This window comes from Harpia harpyja, chromosome 1 (genome assembly GCF_026419915.1).
Source record: "Harpia harpyja isolate bHarHar1 chromosome 1, bHarHar1 primary haplotype, whole genome shotgun sequence".
Lineage (NCBI taxonomy): Eukaryota > Metazoa > Chordata > Aves > Accipitriformes > Accipitridae > Harpia > Harpia harpyja.
In genome coordinates, this window is record NC_068940.1 from 78,230,843 (window position 1) to 78,254,336 (window position 23,494).

At 40.3% G+C, this 23,494-nt stretch overlaps 2 protein-coding genes across 6 annotated transcripts in view; one reads left to right on the forward strand and one right to left on the reverse strand.

Moving 5' to 3' along the window:
• Positions 1-9,149, forward strand: part of VWDE (von Willebrand factor D and EGF domains) — a 42,555-nt gene extending 33,406 nt beyond the window's left edge. For 3 of the 5 annotated variants that reach the window (XM_052801226.1, XM_052801237.1, XM_052801255.1), the window contains 8 exons: positions 15-110; positions 195-290; positions 816-911; positions 2,230-2,325; positions 2,665-2,760; positions 3,267-3,362; positions 3,462-3,557; positions 4,843-5,496. In XM_052801226.1, coding sequence (XP_052657186.1) covers positions 15-110; positions 195-290; positions 816-911; positions 2,230-2,325; positions 2,665-2,760; positions 3,267-3,362; positions 3,462-3,557; positions 4,843-5,072 — 902 coding nt within the window. In that variant the 3' untranslated portion in view covers positions 5,073-5,496. The other 2 variants (XM_052801227.1, XM_052801246.1) reach the window with 2 other exon arrangements.
• A 4,301-nt stretch (positions 9,150-13,450) lies between these two features.
• LOC128147964 (von Willebrand factor D and EGF domain-containing protein-like) lies at positions 13,451-22,490 on the reverse strand. Its single transcript, XM_052801268.1, has 5 exons — positions 22,201-22,490; positions 19,247-19,342; positions 16,001-16,105; positions 15,490-15,585; positions 13,451-13,893 (listed from the first exon to the last, which is right to left on the reverse strand). The coding sequence occupies exons 1-5, from the start codon at positions 22,451-22,453 to the stop codon at positions 13,784-13,786; spliced, it is 660 nt and encodes a 219-aa protein (XP_052657228.1). The 5' UTR covers positions 22,454-22,490; the 3' UTR covers positions 13,451-13,783.
• Between the last annotated feature and the right edge of the window lie 1,004 nt (positions 22,491-23,494).

The window sequence follows — 23,494 nt, forward strand, 5'->3', positions numbered from 1 at the left end:
TCATTGCCTTTCAGCAAGATGTAGAGAAACATGTGGCAAAAATATGGAGTGTGTGGCACCCAATATTTGCAAATGCAAGCCTGGTTATGCTGGTTATAACTGTCAGGCTGGTGAGTATGGCATTTTGATTTAGCCTGTGGTAATTTGTATCCACAAATTAATGATTTGAAGATCACTGTTGATTTTTTGCACAGCTCTATGCAGACCTGATTGCAAAAACCATGGGAAGTGCATTAAGCCCAATGTATGTGAATGCCTACCAGGATACAGTGGCTCCACTTGTGAGGAAGGTAAATAGAAGATTTTTCACTTTTGAATCCATAAATACCCAAAGGATGCTGTAAATAACTTCCATGACTGTTCATTCTGACAGCAAAGAGGTGTGTTCATTTTACTTTTACTTTAACAGAACTCTCTGAGTAACATGTTGGTATATACCCTACTTTTTTTGATATACACTGTAAAAGTTGGTTGTGATTGGATATTTCTAAATTTAGCTTTCACAGTAAGTAGAGGAGTTGACCAGTGAATGTAGATGCCTCTAAGCTAAACACTCCCAAAGAGTGGGAAGTCCTATCTGGAAATTGTATCAGATTTCTTTTCTTCAGGATGACTGTTGGGCATGTCTGTACTCTGTTGGAATTAAGTTGTTCTTGTTACTTATTCTTGTCAAAAGGCACTGCATATGTCTCATTATTTTATTTCCAGTTCTTTGCTCACTGTCAATTATTAACACTTCCCTTTTTCTAAAGCATAACCAAACCATGCATCTTTTTAGAGGTGATTTCTTGAACAACATAATTCTATATCTGCAGCACATTGTAAACCACCCTGCCAAAATGGAGGCACATGCTTGGCCAGAAATCTCTGCACCTGCCCATATGGTTTTGTGGGACCAAGATGTGATACAAGTAAGCAAAAAAAGCATAAAGGAAGAATACAGAACATTTCTCCCGTTCTTCAGGAGCAAGAAAGCAAATTACGGCTTAAGTTTTTGATGCACTCTGTCTAATGCTAGCAAATGCCATAATACCTGTGCCACTTTGAAGGCTTCCATACTTGGGCTTTTCAGACATTAGTTAGATAGTATTTGCATTTAACTTTGAAAACATAACGTACTATAAAAATTGCAGATAGTTTATTATTTATGATTCATGAATGTGGAAACATTAAGCACGTTGCATGTGTGATACTACCTTCAGAACGAACACAGATGTTTAATATGTCCTTACAGCTTTTTAACTTCTATCATCTTAAATTGGTTACATGCTGGGGTACATTCAGAAGTTGATATCAGTGAATGGTGGGTCAGAAGAACTGGGATACAGGAAAACTGAATTCAGAACCGCATTATGGGGTCTTTTCTTTTTACTTGACATGAAAATCGGAAACTTTGCTGTGATCATAGCTGAAAAATTTGAGTTAGTCTCATGTAAATTGTCTTTTATGTATCGAATTCTACATGCTGCAATTTGGCAACTCCAAATTTTGGGTAGATGTCATACTGGTAATTTTTATCATTCATAGAGTCCAAATTTAGACATGCTGTTTATATATCATTCACCTGAATGTGCCACTGCATTATTGACCCCAAATTGAGAAAATCCTTTGTTCATCTCCTCCTCAAATCCCAGGACTCTTCATTCTCAGTTTTTCTTGTTCTAGTTTCACTTGTGACACACAAAAAAAATGGTGCTCTTTGTTAAGCAATACTAAAGAGAATGAGATGTTGTCCTGAAGAAGTGATTCATGGTTTTCCACAGCAAATGTCTTTGCTTGTTAGTCTCGTGTCACTCTATGCATGCAGCTGCACTTGCTGAAGTGATGGAGGACACTGGAGTGAACTTTCTTGGGAGTCCATCAAATCCATCATGTAACATGGTCCATTTGTCTCTCGGTATTGAATTTCCCATTTTTTTTTAGAATTTATATTTGACACTTTCTAGATTTTTAACACTGAATATAACCAGACCGTGGATAATTAAATGGAAATGTAATTACATTTTATTTACCTTTATAGTCTGGTGCTAGCTTTTTATGGCTTTGAGACTGGATTAATCTATTCAGCAATTCCTCTTCAACTAGTGGAATTGTATGTTATTTCCAGTGTTAATATTTGGGAAAGAACTGAAGAATGAATCAAGCATGATTTGTAACATATCTTTTTCTCGCCCCCTCCCCCCCCCGCTTCCCTCCTTCTTTGTTTCTGCCCAACTTCTTGGATGGCAGTGGTTTGCAACAGACACTGTGAAAATGGTGGTGAATGTCTTACTCCAGACATCTGCCAGTGTAAACCTGGGTGGTACGGACCTACATGCAGTACAGGTAACACTCCTGCAACTTCCATGTTCCTGGGAAAGCATCCATAGGACCTCCCATAGTTTGAAATTTGGAACCGTGTGGCTCAGACAGCAGCGGTGGGCAGCTGCTTACTGCCACAGAGCCCCCCCACTCTCTCTTGTCTCTGCATGTTAGTTCTGCTGCCAGCAGCACCTCCAGAAAGTCTAATACTGGTCCTAAAATTCTGGGTAAAGATTTTATGTGAATGGTATTACCTGCAGTTATCTTAGGTGTTTAATTCCTGTCCTTGCAAAAGAAGCACATATTTTATAGAGTTTTATTTGGGTGTCATGCTTCCCACTCTTCCTGACCCTGTTTCTGCAGCAATTTGTGACCCTGTGTGTCTCAATGGTGGTTCGTGTGCTAAGCCAGATGTTTGCCTCTGTCCACATGGATTCTTTGGTGCCCAGTGTCAGAATGGTAATCTTTTTTTTTTTTTTTTCCCCTCCTCCCTGCTTAGCTGCTGTTATGAGGAAATCTGTGAGAAAACATTGTTACCTTAAGACACAAAATTCACAATCAAGTCAGGTACCTGAGAAGTGGTGCAAAACAGAGATTACATTATTTTTTTAGATTTTATGGCTGATTCAGTGAATGTCCAAGGAGAAAGGAGACTCAAAATTTGCCGTGTCTTCCACTCATCTTTTGAGCAGTGTTCAACCAGTTCCATTGTATATTATGTAGTCTGGTTACTCGTGTACACGTACAGTTGCCAGCCTTGACCACTTTTTATCCGATTTTGTCTCTACTGTTGACATAGGCACCAATCCACATTAATATGATTTTTACAAGACAGGCCTGATAGTGCTGAACATTTGTATAAGCTATCAGAAGTTTAGTGTTGCACTCTTGTTTCCTAGAAGTATATTGCTAAAAGTAAAACAAAATGCAAACTACAGCCTTTTCCTCCTGTTTGTATCTTTTAGCTGTCTGCAGCCCGCCTTGTAAGAATGGTGGTCATTGCATGAGAAATAATGTCTGTACTTGTCCTGATGGGTACACAGGCAGAAGATGTGAAAAAAGTAAGCCAGTATTAAAATCCTTCCAGGATCCAAAAGTAACCAGTAAATTATTCTGTAATCAGTTAAATGTATTAAACAGCAGACATTTTTTATTTTAAGGTGTCTGTGAGCCAAGATGTATGAATGGAGGAAGGTGCGTAGGGCCAAATGTTTGCTCTTGTCCTTCAGGATGGAGAGGAAAAAGATGTAACACTCGTAAGTATCTTGTAGCTAACAGCAGAACCATACCTCAGAAGTAATATATGACTAAAGGACACCTCTGTCCACACAAGTAATATGAAGTTAGTGCCAAAGAACTCAAGAATATACACACATTGAAAAAATAATGGTCTATAACTTGGCAGCAAAATTTAGGATGGAGAACTAATACTGTGCAGTTCTTAGGCTAAATCATGAGACCAAAATATCTTTTAAATTTTTGTATAGCAAATAATACTTGTTTCTTTCTTAATTCTTGTCTAAGTAAGAAACATCTGCATTTCTGCAAAGAGCTGAGTCATGCAAGTGAAAGAATCTCAGTTTGTACTGGAGGATATAAAAGTAGATATAATAGAAAAAGAAGTACAGTGAAAGACTGAAAAACTGTGGAAACATAGTGGGAAATGATTGGAATAGAAGATGCAAAGGACACAAGCTCTTTAGGAAAGGTAGAAATAGGTCTGTGATGGTAGTACAGCTGTGGGTCACATTGTATCTTAATGAAGATATTGATGGTGCATAAATAAAATGTGGCAGCGTGGATAAAAGCACAGTCTGCACGAAAATCAACATGAGGATGAGTGGTAGAAATCCAATAGATAAAGTGTTAGTGTCTGTCATAGTACCCACCCGAGGCTCAGATATTGATACGGCCAATGAGCTCTCTAATGGCATGGAGGAAAAACAAATTTCCCTGTATTACTTTCTGTAATTATTGGAAAGTTTTATTGAAAAAAATATTACCCATATTGACAGGGGTGAGATATTCTTGGACACTATGGAAGACAGATTTGATTATGAAACAGTCAATTAACCAATGAGAAATAATAGTGGTTTCGATTATGGCTTAATAAGCAGGGATGAATGTGCAGAAAAATGTGTCATAGAAAAGAACTTTGGATCAAATGTTCATGAGCTGATTCACCATGTGTTGAATGTCTGTTGCATGACAAAAGATCTCTCACTAAGGTGTGGGTTTTAGAATGGTAAATATGGAAAAAAAAAGCTATTTAGTGGTGCTGACTTAATTCAGTATTTCGGGCTTTTGTAGCAATCTGTGATGCATCAGAACATCTCAATGCGTGCTTTGGCTGCAGGGCTTTTTGTTTCTAGTTGCCCTTCTTCTTTAATGTCTTGTTGATCTTAGACGGATTTTCAGTGAAGGTGATGTGACTCTTGTGTATGGAAAGCACTCAACCTCTCGTGGGCATCCTGAAATGTAAATAATAAGTAAAAGTAATCACTTGGGATGTAAAAAAACTTTGTGATGATGTTTGTGCAGCAATCTGTCTTCAGGAATGTAAGAACGGTGGGGAGTGTATTGGACCGAGTACATGTCATTGTCTTCCGCAGTGGGAAGGAATCCAGTGTCAAACACGTAAGAATGATGTGACCTGTAAACCTTGTGCTTCAGCACAGTTAAGACTGCTTCAGCAATACATAGTACCTCGAAGTCCTACACCTCAGTTATATTTTAACCCAAATCTGTGTCAAAGGCAGGATAAAGAGTAGAGACTCCTCTGCCCCTTCTGAAGCCCTCCAGAATATGATGGTAGTCCGGGACCATGGCAGTATGTGGTGGCTTGCTCCAACACCATATGTTGCTGCAACAGCCCTGAGAGGCCATTGCAATAGCTTGAAATAGTAGGATGCCTTAAAAACCACCTTACTCATGTCCCTATCTGTGTCTCATTCATGCCCTCAGCATATTCCCATGTCAAATCTGCATCAAAGCGTAAGGGGGATGGGATAGGCATAAGAACATCGTTGGCTCCACATGACTCTGAAGTCATCTTACACTGAGGGCTGCTTCCCTGTGAAAATACTTCCCAAGTTCTCAGCTCCTATAACCAGGCAGAATAAGTATATAGAGATAGCAGTTGCTTTTCCTTCACCAAGTTGTTTTTCTGAATAAAACCACGTATGTACCTCTCTTGCTTTAGCTGTGTGCAACCAGAAGTGTCTGTTTGGAGGCAAGTGTGTATTGCCTAATGTATGCTTTTGTCGTCCTGGTTATACTGGAGTCCTCTGTGGGAAGAAAATTCAGGTAATTGTAGAGTCAAGAAACCATCACAGATACAGCTATTTGGGAGTCATTATCTAGTCCACCCTTGTCCAGTGAAGCGGCACGAAATACACCACATGTGGTTGTCTAATTTCTTCTTTCAGTCTCCAGTGAGGGAAAGTTCATAAAATTCCTGAGAGCTATTCCAGTAATTTATAGGCTCTAATACTTAGAGAATTGTTCTCAATACCTAAAGTAAATTCCCTTTGTTTCAAATTAAGCTGATGAGCTCTTGTCATTCCCTAAGCGGCTGCAGCAGGAATTGATAACTATCTTCTTCCTAACAACCACTATTCTCTTTACCAGCTTCTGGCCCCATTTTGGGGAAGAGCATCCCACTGCTGACTTTCTTAGCTTGCATCGAATCAAGTCCTGATCTTTGTCAACTAACTCACTACACTGTCAGTCAGTTCATCCTTGTTTTATACAAACATTCCTTATCCCCAAGTATTACGTTGGGAACAGCTTTACTTTATTGCAATATAGTGAATGATGAACATTTCTCTGTTTTGTCACATAATCTTCTGTTGTATTACTTTGCTTGAGTGCTGACAGTCATTCACTGAAGTAATTCAATTAAACATTTCATTGCAACTAACTATTTTGTGACATCTGAAGTAGAAAGCATTCTACTCTTCTTGCATCACCTGTGATGTTTCTCCTATTTTCATTGTATTTCATGAATTTCAATGTATTTAGACACTTTTCTGGTGCCAGCAGAATTCATTTGGTGGAGTTGGGACATAGCTTAGCTGATTTTAGCACTGCATGCTGGTGCTGTTCCTTTATGTTCATCTTTAATTACATACCACTGTTCACACTGGTACCGTTTTACTTTAAAAGCAGTTTAGTTCTTTGGTCTCCTGCTGCAGCCAAAATAGCATATTCTACCCTTCCCATCTTTCCTTTCTTTTTAGTACTTTGCCACAGTATGTCTTTTAATGTAAAACCTATAATGGGACTGCTAGACGTGCAGGCATTTTTAGTGAGAAATGGGTAAGAACCAGGGAAGATGGCAATGGTTTAACTTTCATCCAGCCTCAGTTTCTCCCAGTTGAAACTACTGTGAATTCAGATCTTTTTCCTACTTTATCAAGTCCAATATACCATGCCAATACCATTTGTGGTCAGATAGCAGATAACTTGCTGAGGGGCAAATATGTTTAAGAAATTGAAATTATTAATAAATGCTCATACACATTTTTAAAATACAAAACTACACATCCTATAAAGATAAGACTACAATGTTTGCAATGAATTTCCAAAATGTGGCCTAAAAAAAAAAAAATTTGGTTTAAAAGTTTACATAAATATATACTGCAAAGGATTAGTATATTTTTAATCTAGAAAATACATTGCTGATCAGTCAGACAGTGCTGTATCATACACTGACCAAAATGGCACATTTTCTTAAAGAAAGAAACACGCTGTATGCACAAGTTTAATGTAATGTTGTGTTTCTGCATATCAGGAAAGCAGAGATACATTAAAATTATTTCTTAAACTTTATCATAAAAACAGGCTGTGTCATTAAAGTATCTTTTTACAATTATTTATTTATTTATTTTTCTCTCCAAGGTACAGAGGCATCACGGTTGAAGAAAAGAAGTGTATCAATTAAATTGCAATGCTGCATGGATGTATGAGACTTGAAAATAGCAAGAGCATTGAAGGCAATTACAGAGTTTATTTAAATGAAAGGAATATCCAGAAGCATTATTTTAAAAGATTCATATTGCCGTCATGAATTTTGACGAGCTTCAAAACAACAATCTTGTAGTCATTAAAACATATGTTTATTTCTATAATTTTTTGCTACCTCATGCACAAACCCCACAGCCTCTGATTCTTCACTGGGCTCCCGGGTTTGATGAATGATGCAACCCCAAAATTCTGCAGTTTGTTGATGTAGTCAACTGGACAATGAGATTTCCTTTGTGGGAACAAGATTGTAATAGCTGCTGAGTGACTCTAGGAAAGAACGCAGCATTTCATCACTTGTGAATGGTACCTTCTGATTTTAAACATTGTTTACATATATACTATTTGGCTGCATACAGAAGAAAAACCAGAACTATTTTTTTCTTCTTTGTCTTGTATTTATGTCAGTCTGTTACAATGACTAGCTAGTAGTGAGGAAAGAGGGGGAACTTAAACCAAGGCTTGGTTACTAACAGTGGAGACAAGGCCACATGTCTTGTTAACAGGCAACCAGATACAGAATAATTCTGGTTTATCTACGGCAAGCCTTTGTAGCCAGGAGTCAGATGCTGACTCTTCTGTTTTGACTTCATTACTTATACTGAGGAAGTACTGAAAGATTTCTATGTCTGTAAGACTTTTATGCCCCTGTTTTGAGATAGCATTCAGTAATATGAGGAAATTTTGTTCCTGAGTGTCTTAGAGAAATTTGGCAATGCTTTTAGCCATGCTGAATCTTAAAATAGGAACTAATAAGAGGAGGAATTTGCTGTACATCATGTCATCTGTATACATCAAACCAGGAAGTATTTGTAAAAACGTCTTAGAGGAGTTTTTTCCATTACCTATTTCTCCAGTGAACTGTTAGCACCTACCAGCTGCCAGATAGTTTTTGAACAAATAAAATTCCAGTTTTCCTGAAGTTTCCTACAGAGGACCACCATCTTCTTCCCCTAGAGCTGCGAAAGACATTTCAGTTCCTGCTGCAACCAGCTGAGCTCTGGTAATAGATACAATCGTCCCTTTAGCTAAGCCATTGAAGTTTACTGTTTTGTTTTGTTTTTTTTAAACCAAAAATAAATGTCATGACTTCCTATTCTCTTGAGCAATACTCAATTTACATACACTAATTCTGAATGGGAAGAAAATAGAGCTCATTTTGCCATTTACTGCCACTGTGGGATGCTGATTGCCAAATCATAGCTGTTAGCAGCTTTGTGCCTAGATTTCTCCTCACCTTTTTGATAGTCCTCTTAAGTCATTTTGCAAAGTAAGCTGGCATTTTGAGAAGTCAGCATCATTCCAGAATGATACCTGATGGATTTCCAAGTGCCTGACTGGTGTATTTAAAAACTGTTTTCAATTTCCCACTTGCATTTTAGATTTCAGTGTTTCCATAGTTTCTTTCAGTCAAGCATCCAAGTGGCTCATAGCCTGATCTTCTGGGAACTGTTCTCTTATTTAAAACCTACTCCACTTGGATTGTTTCCTTTCTCGCAGCTTGCAAAGATCTCTGTGAACAAAACCTGACTAGCTAGTGGAACTGATGCCTCAGGATGATGCTTTGAATACACAAGATTCTGAAAACGTTTTTAAAATTTAAACACACCAATATCGCATAATCTCATATTGTAATAACCCCAATTCCGTGTGTCAGTTACAGAAGTGGTATGCTAAAGAGAGAGAGAACATCTGGCAGGAATGCTGTTAATAGTACTTTGGTTAATAGGATTTTGCAACCTTCCATTCACAAAACTGAATTTGATATATATATATGCCTTTCAAAGATTTCAGGCTGAATAAAGGGGTTTTTTTAATCGTAACTTTTAGTATTTCCCATTTATTTTCAGTGTTTCTAAAGGCAGAAATAATTTCTTTTACATTTTCCAAATGCAAGCTGTGCAAACAAAAGCACATCCAGAGTTTTGCTGCAGTAGTTAAAAATGCTCAGTGCTAAGCTGTGCTATTTTTCAGCAAGCACATGAAGCAGAAAAATTACTAGTAGATGCATAGACAGGCAGCTACTTCAAAACTGCCCAGTAATTACATGATTAAGTGAAATTATTGTGTTACTAGGTTGTCTGTCATACACATGAAACAGAATTCACTGTAATTAGAAAGCACATTGCAACAATGCATTAAAATTGCTCAGTTTAACAAGAGGCAGAAGCATATAGAGGGCTTGTGTACACAGGTTAACAAAACTGTTCTAAAATTGCATAATGCAATCTGAAATTAGGCTCAAAAGAGTTAGGGGATTTGGAAGGGGTGAGAAGGGCTGCATACTGCAGGAGTTGCCATGGTTCCACTCTGATGGAAGGAAAGGCAACTTGTGCCAAACTGAAGATCTTGCAGTGATTCTTAGCACATTATACAGAATGTAGGTACTTTCACTGAATTTTCTTGCATTTCTTTAAATACTAAACAGTGCTGGAAGGTACCTAATGTACGTCATCCATTTATTATGTGGTTGCACTGAAGTTGCTCTGCCAACCAGCAGAAATTCTCCCAAGTGCAGATTGACTTTTGCCCATGACCTTGAAAAGATCTTTAAAATGCAGTATAATGAATGTTTCTGAAGGAAGGACTGGTATCACAGAAGATACCACAGATCTTAGCAAGGACTCAGTTTCCTGGATTTATATCCATCTTGGCTGTGGTTAAAAAAAAAAAAAAAGTGGGCCCCATGTGAAAGACTCTTTCTTTTTACAAAAGTTAGTTATATATTCTTATAGCTGAGAATAGAAAGCGAGTTAACATTTCCATCTCCCAAAAGCAAATCCTAAAGTAAATCAGTATAAAAGCTTAAGCTGCTGGACAAATTGGCTATATCCACTCCATTACTTGCCCGAATGGGAAAAATCCGAAGTTTGAAGTCTCAATCAAATGTAACACCTGGTTATATATACAAAACCAAAATGCAGAGATTAGAAAGTGTTACTAAATTACTAAAGACGTTTATGCAGTTTCTCTTGTATACAGGTATCACATGGCAAAGCTGGGTCATATTTTTTTACTCAACTTCCACCCACAGCTCAGTTTAGCCAATAAAGGATATTTTACAGATAAACCAAGTAACTCCATTCTTGCTGCAACCACTTTCAGTAAAAGAGAAAATATAAATGGTCAAATGTTCATGCAAGTAAATCAAAAAGAAGAAACACTTCTCAGCTTTCCACGCATGCTCTAAAAAAAGAGTATCAAAAACACAACCAGTGCACTACCCGTACAATTTTTTTCAGTTTTTAGTGAAAATCAGAGCACCTGTATAAGGTGTTACAGTTAGCTCTAATAAATAAGGGAGGTAACTTGTTTTGTGTTGTTTTTCTTGACCTTTGAGCTGCATGCATAACTAGCCTTTCACAGGAAGACACATCTAGCTCCAAAAATTACATGCTGCAACTAGTTTGTTCAATGCACCAGTGAGTGAGGAACAAACACAAGACAAGGAATACTGACAGCTCTTTTAGTAAGTATAGGTGGAACTGTGGAAATAATAATTTGGGGACCTGAACTGGCATTAATAATACATACTGAGACTGTTCTACTTTAAAATAACTACTAGAAAATTCACTTTTAAACTCACTTAAAATATTGCAGACATTTAAATATTCCTTAAAACCAAAAAACCTCAACGAAAAACCCTGTAGCCAGTAGATGGTGCTACATTCAAGCAGTATTTCTAAAATACACCATCACATTCTGTGTGCCATCCAATTACTGCTTGCTTACTTCAATCACTTCTAAACGGAACTATTCAAATTAGCATTTGTTCTGGCCTGCGAGAAACACCAATTACAGGTCTCTCACTGACTGCTCCTGGTCTTATGCTCCTAATGATGCTAATACCTCTTTTGGCTTCTAATCACCCTTATTGTCTCTTCTGGCTTTATTAGTAGAAGTCAGTCGTTTCAGGAACAATAGTGAGATGATATGCCTCTTCACGTTTACATACTTCTGCTCATTTACTCCGAAATCTTGGGTCTGAGGCAATTTTTTCTCCATTCACTTCCCTGCAACCAGTATGTCATCTAAGGCATTCAACTTACTTAACTCCTGAATTTCTAAATTATGGCATGATTATTGTAGTGAGCTATGACACAGACACCAAATTTCATCATCATAATAAAGCCTACTCCAGAATTGTTGTTGAAATCATCTTGTTCCGTGCATGAAAACCAAATTTTTCACCAGCGTGTCTGAAATATCCAGTGTATCATCACAGCAAAAGCAGCACAAAAAACATACACTCCTCTTACTCTGTCCCCTGCCCCTGGCAACAAAACCTGCACAACCCATGTCCATAGAAGGTTTCACCTGAACCAAATGCAACAGCCTCCAAAGGAAGGGCAGAGGCTGGCTTCTCAAATGCTCGTAACAGAAAACAGGAGTCTCATGAACTATACCAGTGTCTTTCATTTGCGCTCCGTATGCTTGGGTTCTGTCTTTTAGAGAAGACTGGTAACTAAGACGACCCCATTTCCTTTGCTTCTTGTCAATGCTCAGTGGCTTGTAATCCCTGGAGAAACATGTCTATGTAAATCACTCTGCCTATGAAGCTGCATGTTGTGGTAAGGGAAGTTATAGACAAATACAATGTTATTCCATCAAATGGATTAAAATAATGCATAGGCAAATGGATTAATGTAATGCATAATTAAAATTCTCCCGCTAAAAAAAAATCCAGTTTCACCTAGAAGACAATGAAGCTCAATCTATCTCTTGAAAAAAAATTGATTTGGGCATCATTCAGAAAGTTGACAGATTCAACTTGCATGTTTTGGCAAAACCTTCCTCAACTGTAGCCTTCAAGAAAGAGCACAAATGAAACGTGGAACAATGAACGTAGGAGTCTCAGTCCAATCTGCAGCCTGTTTAAAAGGCTGCAAAGCCTCAATGAGGCCAAACTGGAACATGCCCCGAAGACAAGCCTCAGCATCCTCCACACAGGTGATTTGTGACAGACACGGTTTTTCCTCACCGCCAGTCTGTAGCCTCCCATTATATTGCTCCTGTAACACGGTCTTGAATAGGGATGAATTGTCAATGTCTATGTGTCCTGTTTTCAGCTGGGATAGAGTTAATTGTCTTCCTAATAGCTGGTATGGTGCTATGTTTTGAGTTCAGTATGCGAAGAATGTTGGTAACACTGATGTTTTCAGTTGTTGGTAAGTGGTGTTTAGTCTAAAGTCAAGGATTTTTCAGCTTCTCATGCCCAGCCAGTGAGAAAGCTGGAGGGGCACAAGAAGTTGGCACAGGACACAGCCAGGGCACCTGACCCCAAACTGGCCAACGGGGTATTCCATACCATGTGATGTCACATCTAGTATAGAAACTGGGGGGAGTGGGGGCGGGGGATCGCCACTCGGGGACTGGCTGGGTGTCGGTTGGTGGGTGGTGAGCAATTGCACTGCGCATCATTTGTACATTCCAATCCTTTTATTATTACTGTTGTCATTTTATGAGTGTTATCATTATTAGTTTCTTCTTTTCTGTTCTATTAAACCGTTCTTATCTCAACCCACGAGTTTACTTCTTTTCCCGGTTTTCTCCCCCATCCCACTGGGTGGGGGGGGAGCGAGTGAGCAGCTGTGTGGTGCTTAGTTGCTGGCTGCGGTTAAACCATGACAAGAAGGGAGATAAATGCATTTCCCTATCTTACTGGGATAAGGAAAAGAAGTAATTGGAAGTTGAGAGATGATCAGATAATATGATTGTAGAAGTAGTCAAGATAAGGACTCTTTTAGAGTATCAGTATGGAGTAAGCTTTTAAAAAGTAACAGTAGAACTGTCTGAACAAGTACTGTGTTTGGGGTTTTTTTAATACTGTTTAACTGATCAAGATCCAAATCTGATTGGGAGGGAGGGGCAGGAAGCATACATAAAACGATATCCAGGATTTTAATCAGATGCTTTGCAGTTTGCTGACGTTCCAGAAAGATGCAAACTCTGCAAGTTTCCTCTTGCAACTGTGTAATCTTATTGAAGGTAAATTATACTTAAATTAACATCCACTTCTGATGATCTGAATTAAGGATGTTTTGTTTCATGTGCTTTTTAAAAACACATCATTAATATAACACAGTAATTCTAGTCAAAGGGGGAAAAAATCAAAGAGCATAGATCTATTCTGAAGTACTTTATTTGAAGAGTAAATTTTATTTCAAGGTCAGCTGTATCAACCAAGACATAATACTTCTGCTTACAAAGAAAAAATGAGAACAGAAGAAAATGTGTGCCATACGCTACACGCACTTGGATACTTATAACAGCTTTGTTACAATCAGCAATACTTTTCTTTCATACAGAAAAGCGTTTTCTTAATATACTGAAGACAGAAAGCTATCTGAAATCAATTAGTTACCGTGTTTGTTTTAAGGTCCCCCACTGCTGCAGACTTCATCTCTGTATGAAGAGTTACATGAAGAAAATGCAGCTTATCTTTGCTGAAGTTGCTTCATTCCTTCCTTTTCTTTGTACACTGGAGACCAGAGTACGGCAGTCGACATCTGCACACGTTTGGAGCTATGCATTTTCCTCCATGTTGACAAGGTAGTTTACATACAGCTGAAATGAGACACCAGATACATAGTATGTCTTCAGCCCAACACAGGATCATTTTTCTTCTTTGTCTCACTGTGCTAGCAGAATTGTTCCCTGGTGACCGCACTGGGACAGTATAAATAAAAGCATAATGGAAGAACTGAAAAGCACAGCCTCTCAATTTATGGCATCATGGCCTTCACTGGAATACAGCCCCAGTATGTCTAGTCTTATTCGTGCTCTATTCCCCTTTTAAAATACTATCATTTCTGTTGTTCTTTAAGGCACAGGCTATTTTTGAGATGGATGCCTCCATGAAAGTGAGGGAACAATAAAAATTCCTGCTGAAACTTATTCAAGCTGGTTCTTGGATCCACATCCATAAGGAAATGCCACATACTAGCTGTTGCTCACACACTGCCCTTCGTTCCCCTACAAGAAGGGCAGAGGAGGACTGCGCGGGCACAGCTTTAGTTGTCCCCTAGCTACTACACACCTATTCAGTTAACAAGCCAGGGGCTGCAATTTGCTCATGAACATCTGCACCAACAGAAGTCAAACTGGATGCAGATCTAGTTAGTTCAGGAACAGTGATTATTTTGACATTAAGAACCTGAACACTTCTGCCATTATTGCTGGTGCAGGGAATGGAGCTAAGCATTTTGTAAGTTCTCTGCATCTCTCATACTTACCTTTTCATATCACCCTCTGTCTCGATACACTGATGAATAAAAAGGATAAGCATTTTGCTGGTCAAATGGGAACGTTAAAGTATTATTTGTTAATGTTTGCTTGACTATATATATTGCAGAAGAACTAACACTACCTGATTTGGACTCCCACAGCCACACAAAAATTTCAAATGCAGAGAACTTAATCCAGAGACCTTGCACCCATGACATCCAGTTCAAAAGCAACATTTAAATGAGCTTTCTCTCAGTCTCCCAGAGAGCAAACAAAAGTCTTTTTACAGTCTCAGGATTATTGCCTTTTAGCATGAGGGCAGTGCTGTTATGAGCATACAAGGCCCTGCCAGAGAAGGGTAGATTAAAGTTTTTATAATAATCTGCTTTTGTGAATCAGAATTTGGGAAAATGCAAGTGGTTATTCAGCAAAAGTGTCAGTCAGTACTGATCTTGATTAGAGCCGGCTTCCTCTTACTCTTTTAAGAGCACCTGGAGTTGATTCTGCCAACTTATCCTCAAAGTGAGAAGCAAGTTTCAATTTTCCATGTCCATAAAATTTAATGAAGCTTCTAACCCCCATCAGTAGTGATAGTGTTTCTGTAATGACGATTTTCAGTTCTTTATACTGGGGTCTCGGTTTATAGAAAATATTTCAGAAATACTGACAAGACATACCGATCAATTAATTTGGTGACAACCAAAATCTGAATCTGAATTTACTCTAAAGTGGAAAAGTTCTGCTTTCTGACCAAATTGAAAAGCCACCTACTCCTTATGCATACTTGTAAGATCCCCAGTATGCAGAAGCAGCTCTCATTTATTATTCTAAGATACTTTCCTAGCAGCTTTGTTCCGCACTGAAGATTTGAGCACTATATTGGTAAATCAAACAAGTAGAGAAAAGGATAAACAAAAAATGTCAGAAGTCATTTACCTAAGTGACATGCTCCACCAACCCATCCAGCTGGACAGCTACAAATCCCAGGAGCCACACAAGCTCCATTATTCCGACAACCTTGAGGACAAATTGCTAGTGGAAAAGAATGGGTAAGTCAGCAGGATTTATAAAACTGATATAAAAGAATCCTGACAGAATGAAAGATTCAGGATGATACAAATCAAAATGGCAAAACACATTTTCTTCCAGGCCAGATGATCAACTGGTATAACTCTAAAGGCATTTCCAGGACCATGGAAATGGAAAAAAAAATTTACATACTGTGTTAAGAATTTTGGTTTAAATGTTAACAGATGTACACTTTAATGCAAAATAATTTGACACTATTTTATCTGAGTATGTACCAATAATGCAGGTCCTTCATTTTTGTAGTAATGCAATGACATTTCCATAGTTATTAGTTTCTTAATACTTTTAAAATGTTTTCTTTACTGCAGTTGTATTTTTAATCAATATAAATATTTTCATGAATGTAGTAGGTACCCACCTTCTTGGCATCTTGATCCTGTCCAACCAGAAGCACAAAGGCACTTCACAACTCCATTGACAGAGATGCATTCCCCACCATTTTGACAGCCTCCTTCACAGCTTACTGCAGAAGAACAGCATACACATTACATTTCAGAAGCAGCATAGGACTTCAAATAATTATCTTTAAACAGCTGGTCTACCATCAACTACTTGTTTTATCACATCTGCAAAGACTAAAATTTCAACTGTTCAGAGCAAGGCACAGTTCTATGAGTGAGTGAAGATGACAGAACCACGTCTGCAAATGCCAACTCAAAATGCAGTTAAAATTTAGCATGTGCTTAAAAGCTTGCTGACCATTTAGCCTGAGAGTACCAACAAACAAACATGATTATTGCTATGGCACAGCTCCTCCCCTCCCCAACTGTGAACCAACTGTTCATCAGCTACACCACTGTTCATCAGCTACACCACAGTAACTACTAACATGCATATTCTTATCGATCTTGCCAAATCACAGCTGGTAAGCCAGTAACATGTGGTCAAGGATTCACATATTTCCTTACCTGACAGGACCTACACATAACAAGAGGAAGAAGAGAAGGGGATATTACTTTGACAAATGAACATATGACTATAGTCGAGTGGTGCTTTCCCAAAGGCCAACCATCTAAGTCAGCCTCCTCATTCCAGAATCATTCTACATGTCAAAGCCCTGAAGGCCTCATTAATGAAGCATTATTTATGCCAGACGTGATTGGTGTCAACTGTGGTGTGCACCATCTTTGAAATACGGCATAATCATGTTCTGTACAACCAAATGCATCCTTTCACAAGCATGAATGTAAATGTATACACCACCTTCACTGTATTGAGGAGAAACAACTATCCTTCATTATAACGATAGACAGTTGGAATGTCTGCTTGATACTTGGTAGAAAAAAGTCCAAATCTCTGTTCTACCACAAGTTTTGAGCATGATTTCAGCTAACAGATTTTTGGCACAAATGCTGAACACGCAAGGACACACAAGTCAACTCCAGCACAGCTAGAAAAGCTCTTCAAAGCTTGTTTGCATATTTCTTTGTCACACAGTATAAGTTAATGTATTTAATATTGATCGTATTTGATCGATCGTGGTGACAGGGACAAGTGCCTGAAGACTGGAGGAAAGCAAATATCACTCCAATCTTCAAGAAGGGCAAGGAGGACCCAAGGAACTACAGGCTGGTTAGTCTCACCTCAATCCCTGGTAAGGTAGTGGAACAACTGATCCTGGAAACCATTTCCAGGCACATTCAAGACAAGCAAATCATCAGGAACAGTCAGCATGGCTTCACAGTGAGGGTGACCAAGCACTGGCACAGGTTGCCCTGAGAAGTGGTGGAGTATCCTTCCTTGGAGATACTCAGAAGCCATCTGTACAGGGACCTTGGCAACTGGCTCTAGGTGGCCCTGCTTGAGCAGGGCGGTTACATAAGATGACTGCCAGAGGTCCCTTCCAACCTCAACAATTTTGTGATTCTGTGCGATTCTGTAATAGCACATTGCACCACACTGCAAGTTTGTACATCCAGGCTCCATATGCCACAGTACTCCACCTTAAAGGTGAGCACAAGCACATCCTTCACCTTACAGGGATAACATGATAACAAATGCAAGTAGGACTTTTACTCAGATACAAATCCAAGTCTAGACTGTAGTATTAGCATAAACCAAATCCTCACTCTGCTTTTTCTATTAAGTAGTACTTCTCATGTTGCTTCTGATTTAGGCTTTTCTGAGAACGTCAAGTTCCCCTTTCTTGTGGGGTCCCTGTCAAGACCCCACAAACCTACACTTCCAGTTAGCTTTTAAGAAATTTAAAAAAATTTTTTAAAAAAATCCTTTTGCTGGAAAATGAAGCTGACCATGCTCCAGTTTACCACATAGCTCTCAACACTGTTATGTCTACTCAGAATGAATAGTTATTTCCCAATGCATTGCATAACAGTACCGTGTTATACAGATCTTCATTAGAAGACACTTCATCATTTTATTAACATTATAGTTAACAATTTTGATATCAGATTATTATCACTGGCAGTTGAATTCCCATTCAGTATCGTTAACATCCCAGAGCTACAGTTTAAGCTGCTGCAAACTTAGATGTTACCACGTTAGGTACACTCAGGTCATGCTTTCTTCATAAAATACCAAATACAGCTTTATTAAAAAAATAAAACAAACAAACAAAAAAACCCCAAACCCAGACAACCCAACAACAACAAGACTCCAGAGAGCTGCAGAAGCTAGCTGAGTTCCTTCCCCAAGTACCCATTAAGTTACATTCCAAGTAAACTCTTGTAGCTATTTCACATCTGAAGGAAATAAAGAAAATGCCCTCAGAATAAACATCAAGCATAAATAGAGAATCCTGTGAGGTGTTGCCAGCTGCTGTGACCACAGTCAGACAGAATGCTTATTAAGTTCTCAACACAGTGACAACTGCCCAATTAATCTACCAGTGTCTTTCCAAAAAGAACTTATAGAAATTTTTTAAGTGCCAGGTTGAGGCTTTTCTTCTGAAAGGAAAACAATGCTTTCTTTTCCTTCACTCTCTGGGGATATCTTACATACTACATCATTTCCCCCTCAAACTATTTCAAGTTTGCTTCCCCTTTTATCCCAGAACTCAAGTCATCCTCAGTAGTCTGATCAGTTCATAACAACATAACAATATTTTCTTGGATTGCCTTTTCCAATCCATCCATATATTCAATAGGCTTCACAAAACCATAAAAATTGGTCTTTGCTACTCATGATCTCTGTCATCTCCCGTCACCTATCAACAATACATTGCCATGCATATCTTTAGTGACTTGACCTCAATATTACCGTCTTGCAGATACTACACAAAAGTTTCAACCACTTAATACAGAAATATGTATCTATATAAGTCATCTCATTAAATTATTTAGAAAGAGTCTGTTATAGAGCTAACCAGAATATTTACGTAACACATAAACAAGGTATTTTCCGAGGGACAAAATTTTCTCAGACTCTCACAACACATTTCAGTACATATACTCCACCCCATTCTCCTGCAAGCATGCAGATCCTCTAGGCCATGCATTTTTTGATAGTAAGGTCAGAGGTCTAAGGAATTAAGGTCATTATTTCAAAGTGCATTACATCCTGGACTTGAGGAGTCCCAAATTAATTTTGTCTGTTTTCAAACTCCTTATATTTCCAAGCTGTCACTTGTTAGGGTCTTACTCACCTTTATGACAGTATCTACCCCCATAGCCAGGTGGACATCTGCATTTTCCAGGTCTGAGGCACTCCCCACCATTTTTGCATTTTGGATAACATGTTGCTGTAAGACAGACAACAAACAAAGCTTGGATAAATATTGGTAAAGCTTACCAAAATTACTACTTAAGTACATAAGAAATTTGTGTTGTTTTAGTCTCTGAGTACTCAGTTTGTCTTCACATTTCCTAAGATATATTTGCCCTGCCACCCTACATTGCCGATCAGGTGAAACAGTTTCCCTGCACAGAGAGCACTCCACCATTTTAAGCTTTTAAACACTCAAAAGTAAGGAAGCTTTTGGACCCTAGACAGAACAGGCAGAAGAAAGAGCCATATTAAAGAGGAATAAAGGAACACAGCTGGACTGCCAAAGAAGCTTTTGATAATTGAAGTCAAGAAATGACAGGTGAGAAAAGAGCTGATAGGAAGAAATGATTTAATAAAAAATGCTGCAACTTCAGAGACATCTTCTGATTCTTATGATGAAATATCAGACTTCACTCTTCACTGATTCCTACACACCTCTTCAGAAAAACTACATGCTCATTTCCTCATACCTCTTCTCTAAAATGTTTCCAGAAGTCAGCATTTCCTTCTCCTCCACTCTCTTTTTTTGCCTCAGCTTGCCTCTCAGAGACCTTTCTGAAATGTACAGTGTTTGTTTAGAAATCATCTGAGATAAATGTAACTTTTGTCATAACTGTAATTATCTGTTGGGAGAAAAGCATCTATGATCATCACAGATTCTGCAACTTTTTCATTGCCAACAGGTTGGATAAGGCACAAATTAAAATCTTCATTTTGCAAAATTCTGAGTAAGTCCAGTCAGATTGAAAATAAATTACCTATCACATAGGCCTCTTTGCTACTCATAAATCATTCCTCAATCAGCCCTGGTGTCTGAGAAAACATTTGTTTATTCACACACAGATTTTAGGAACCCATGTGTTTCAGAGAGTCTCATCTGAACTAACTGCAGGTGTGAGATGAGTTCTCTACACCACATATTGCTTTATCCTTTGACTGGATGGGCAAGAAGTCCGAAACAGAGGGAAGGGAAAAGATGAGCAGCAAGTAACACCACACTGATTTTTCCCCTGTATACTTACAGGACTCTCAAGCAACCCAACTGAAGAATAGAGGATTCTTCACATTAGTATCTGCAGAATGAGTATTTGCATGCAAATAAAGGACACAGACATGTATGAAAGACACACTTTCACCAGGTGCTTTCAGTTCATTGGAAATACCATACAAGAGCTCTCAATTTAAGAAAAAACTCTATTTCTCTGTTATTTCACATAGTTTTCAGTTCTGTTTTCTTGACAGAACAAGGGATAAAGCTTCATTTATCCAATTTTTTTTCTACATTGATGAGCTTATCAGAACAAGCATTCAGTGGTTCCCTTAACAATTCCAGACAGTTCACCTCTGTAGTTGAAAAACGGATCTGCATTTCCAACAATCCTTCACATGTCCCCTAAACCCAAAAATGTCTAGGATCCAACAGTTGTTTGGAACAGTGTATACAGCATAGCTATTCATCCCCACTACGCAGTGCATTAGCTATACATCATTTGTCACCACCTGCTAGCCTTAGCTTCTAAATAAAACAACGCTCCATGAATGATTACAGTGCTGAATGAAATTTTCAGCATCCCATTTAAGAGTTTAAAAAAAAATAATAACATTTTAAATGAAGGGCATTCAGAACTAGAACAAATATTGTATAAATTATATCACCTCTTCAAACAGGACAACATGTGAAGAAAAGAATTGCTGATATTGAGTGATTTTTACCAATTAATAGCCACAATGCTCTGCAGTTAAACTTTTGAAGAAAGGAATTAGAAATCAGGCGTGTTATAATAAACAGGGTTTAAACTAAAACTCTTCTCCTCAGTGTTTACTTTTGCATATTGGGTGACATTTGCAAAAATACTGTCTCCCCTTGGAAACCAACAGGAACAGACTCCGGTTCACCCTAGCTTTACGCCTCCTACCATGGAAATGGGATGTACAAATGACTCTGTGGGTCAGGTAACATCTAAGAAGTAAATTCCAGTATTTTTACAAGTCCTAATTTCTACACACTTTTTTGACCTTTCTGTTAGTACTATTATCACTAATCGCACCTAGAAATACCAGTTTAACATTGCTGAGGCTTGGAAAGCCATCAAGCCTCTAAAAGCATCATTCCTTACTCAGGCAAGTATTTAAACATGCACAGTGAAAATGATAAGAGGAAGTCGATGCAGAAGCCTGTCCAGTAAGTGGTCGTTTACCCAATGTTCAAGTGGTAAAACGCTATCTAGTGACAATATCGCCTTTTCCGACGGCTGGATCTGCTCACCTACGTCAGCGTCCTCATAGAGGAGCGGGCTCTTGGTTGTGCTCTATCAGTTTGCTATCATTGCCTCGCCTCACCAGAAACCGGGTGTCTTTACCCCTCTTCTTCCACTGCCCCTTACTTACGTGCTCCCTGGCATCTAACCACCAACCTCACACACCAGATCCGAACCCCAGCTCTTCAGACCTTCCCGGAGGGATTACTTACAGGAAGGCTGACAGGTCAGAGAGCTAACACAGGTACCTGTGCCCAGCCCTGTTCAGGCCGAGACGCGTCCCCAGGGACCACCACCAACGAAGAGGTCCCCACAGCCCCGGGCAGGCGACGCACGGCGGGCCGCCCCGCCGCCGGGCTCTCCGGCCCGGGGCCGGCCGCCGCCCTGCCCGCGGCGCTTCTCACCTTTCCCCCACGGCGACGCGAGGGGCGGAGCGGCCTCTCCCCGCCCGCCGTTCTTCCGCGGCCGCCCCACAGCGGCTCCCCGCCGGGGGGCCGCACCGCAACCCGCCGCCACCTTCCCTCCCGCCGGCACGTTCGAGCGCCCCTCCCGCGGTGCGAGGCCGGGCCGTTACCGTGCTGGCAGAGCTCGCCCTCGTAGCCCTTGGAGCAGAGGCAGGTGCCGTTGCCGAGGCAGAGCCCGCCGTGCTGGCAGCGCGGGCTGCAGGCCGCCGGCGGGCCCGCGCCGAAGGGCCGGGCCTCCCCGCGGGCGGGCAGGGCGCCCGCGTCGCCGCCGCGCCACAGTCCCCACAGCGCCAGCCAGAGCAGCAGGCGGGGCACCCCCCCGCCGCCGCCGCCGCCGCCGCCGCCGCCGTCCCGCCGCGCCATGGCCCGGGCGCCTCGCCCGCCGGCAGCCGCTGGCTCGGGCAGCCGCTGGCTCGGGCAGCTCGCCGCCGTCCCGCTACGCTGCCCGCGGCCGCCTCCTCTCCGCTCACTCCCCTTTCACCCCTCCTCGCTTTTCCCCTCTCAGTTCTTTTCTACTCCTCCTCCTCCTCCTCCTCCTCACCCCCACCGCAGCGCCGGCCTCCCCCCGCCTCGCCGCCCCCCGCGCCATGGCGCGGCGGGTGGAAGCCCCACCCGGGTGTCCGTGACAGCCAGCGGGTTACCCGTGCGCGGCCAGGGCCAGGGGTGTCCCCCGCCGCCGCAGTGGCTGCCATCAGCCCGGCCCAGAGCCTGCCGCAGGCAGAGGACCAGCCACGAGGTAGTCATTTCTCAGGACTTAACTGTAGGTAGGCCAAGGAGTCCGCCTGAGCACGAAGCCTAGCCGCAGGCCCTGCTTCCTTTTGGCCCTTCCACCCCTTTCCAGGGTGGCACGGCAAGACTGACCTCCCTCCGTCCCTCTTTGCGACCTTACAGACTTCCATGTTTCTATTTGCTTTCAAGTCACCATACAATGTGAATATCGTGGCATGATATTCGAAGGGTGATTTGGGAGAGAGGACTGATGTACTGAACTCACTGCCACTGTGCGGATGGGAAAACGGGAGGAATATGGGTTTCATGCTGCTGCCTCATCCAGCGTGCCTTCTCTGGGAATGGCTTGAATATAATTCTGTGACAAATGAAATGGCAATTTATTTCAGTTGAGTTGTGAAAATACCTTCAGTTGTGAGAACAGAAAACAGATGATCAGAAAACATTTTCCCTTTCATTATTTACCATCTTTCACAAGCATTTCCTACCATTTTAGATATTTGCCAGAGAAAGCACACTTTCAATGCCAAGACTGAGCCCAAGGGAATTTTTTCAGATGAGTTTGACCAATAGTGATAAAAGGATAGTATAAGCACCTGTACAAAGCATCTACAGAAAAGTGAAATAAACTTCATGCCTTTTGAAAAACTAAGGAAAAAACAAGTCTGTCTTCAA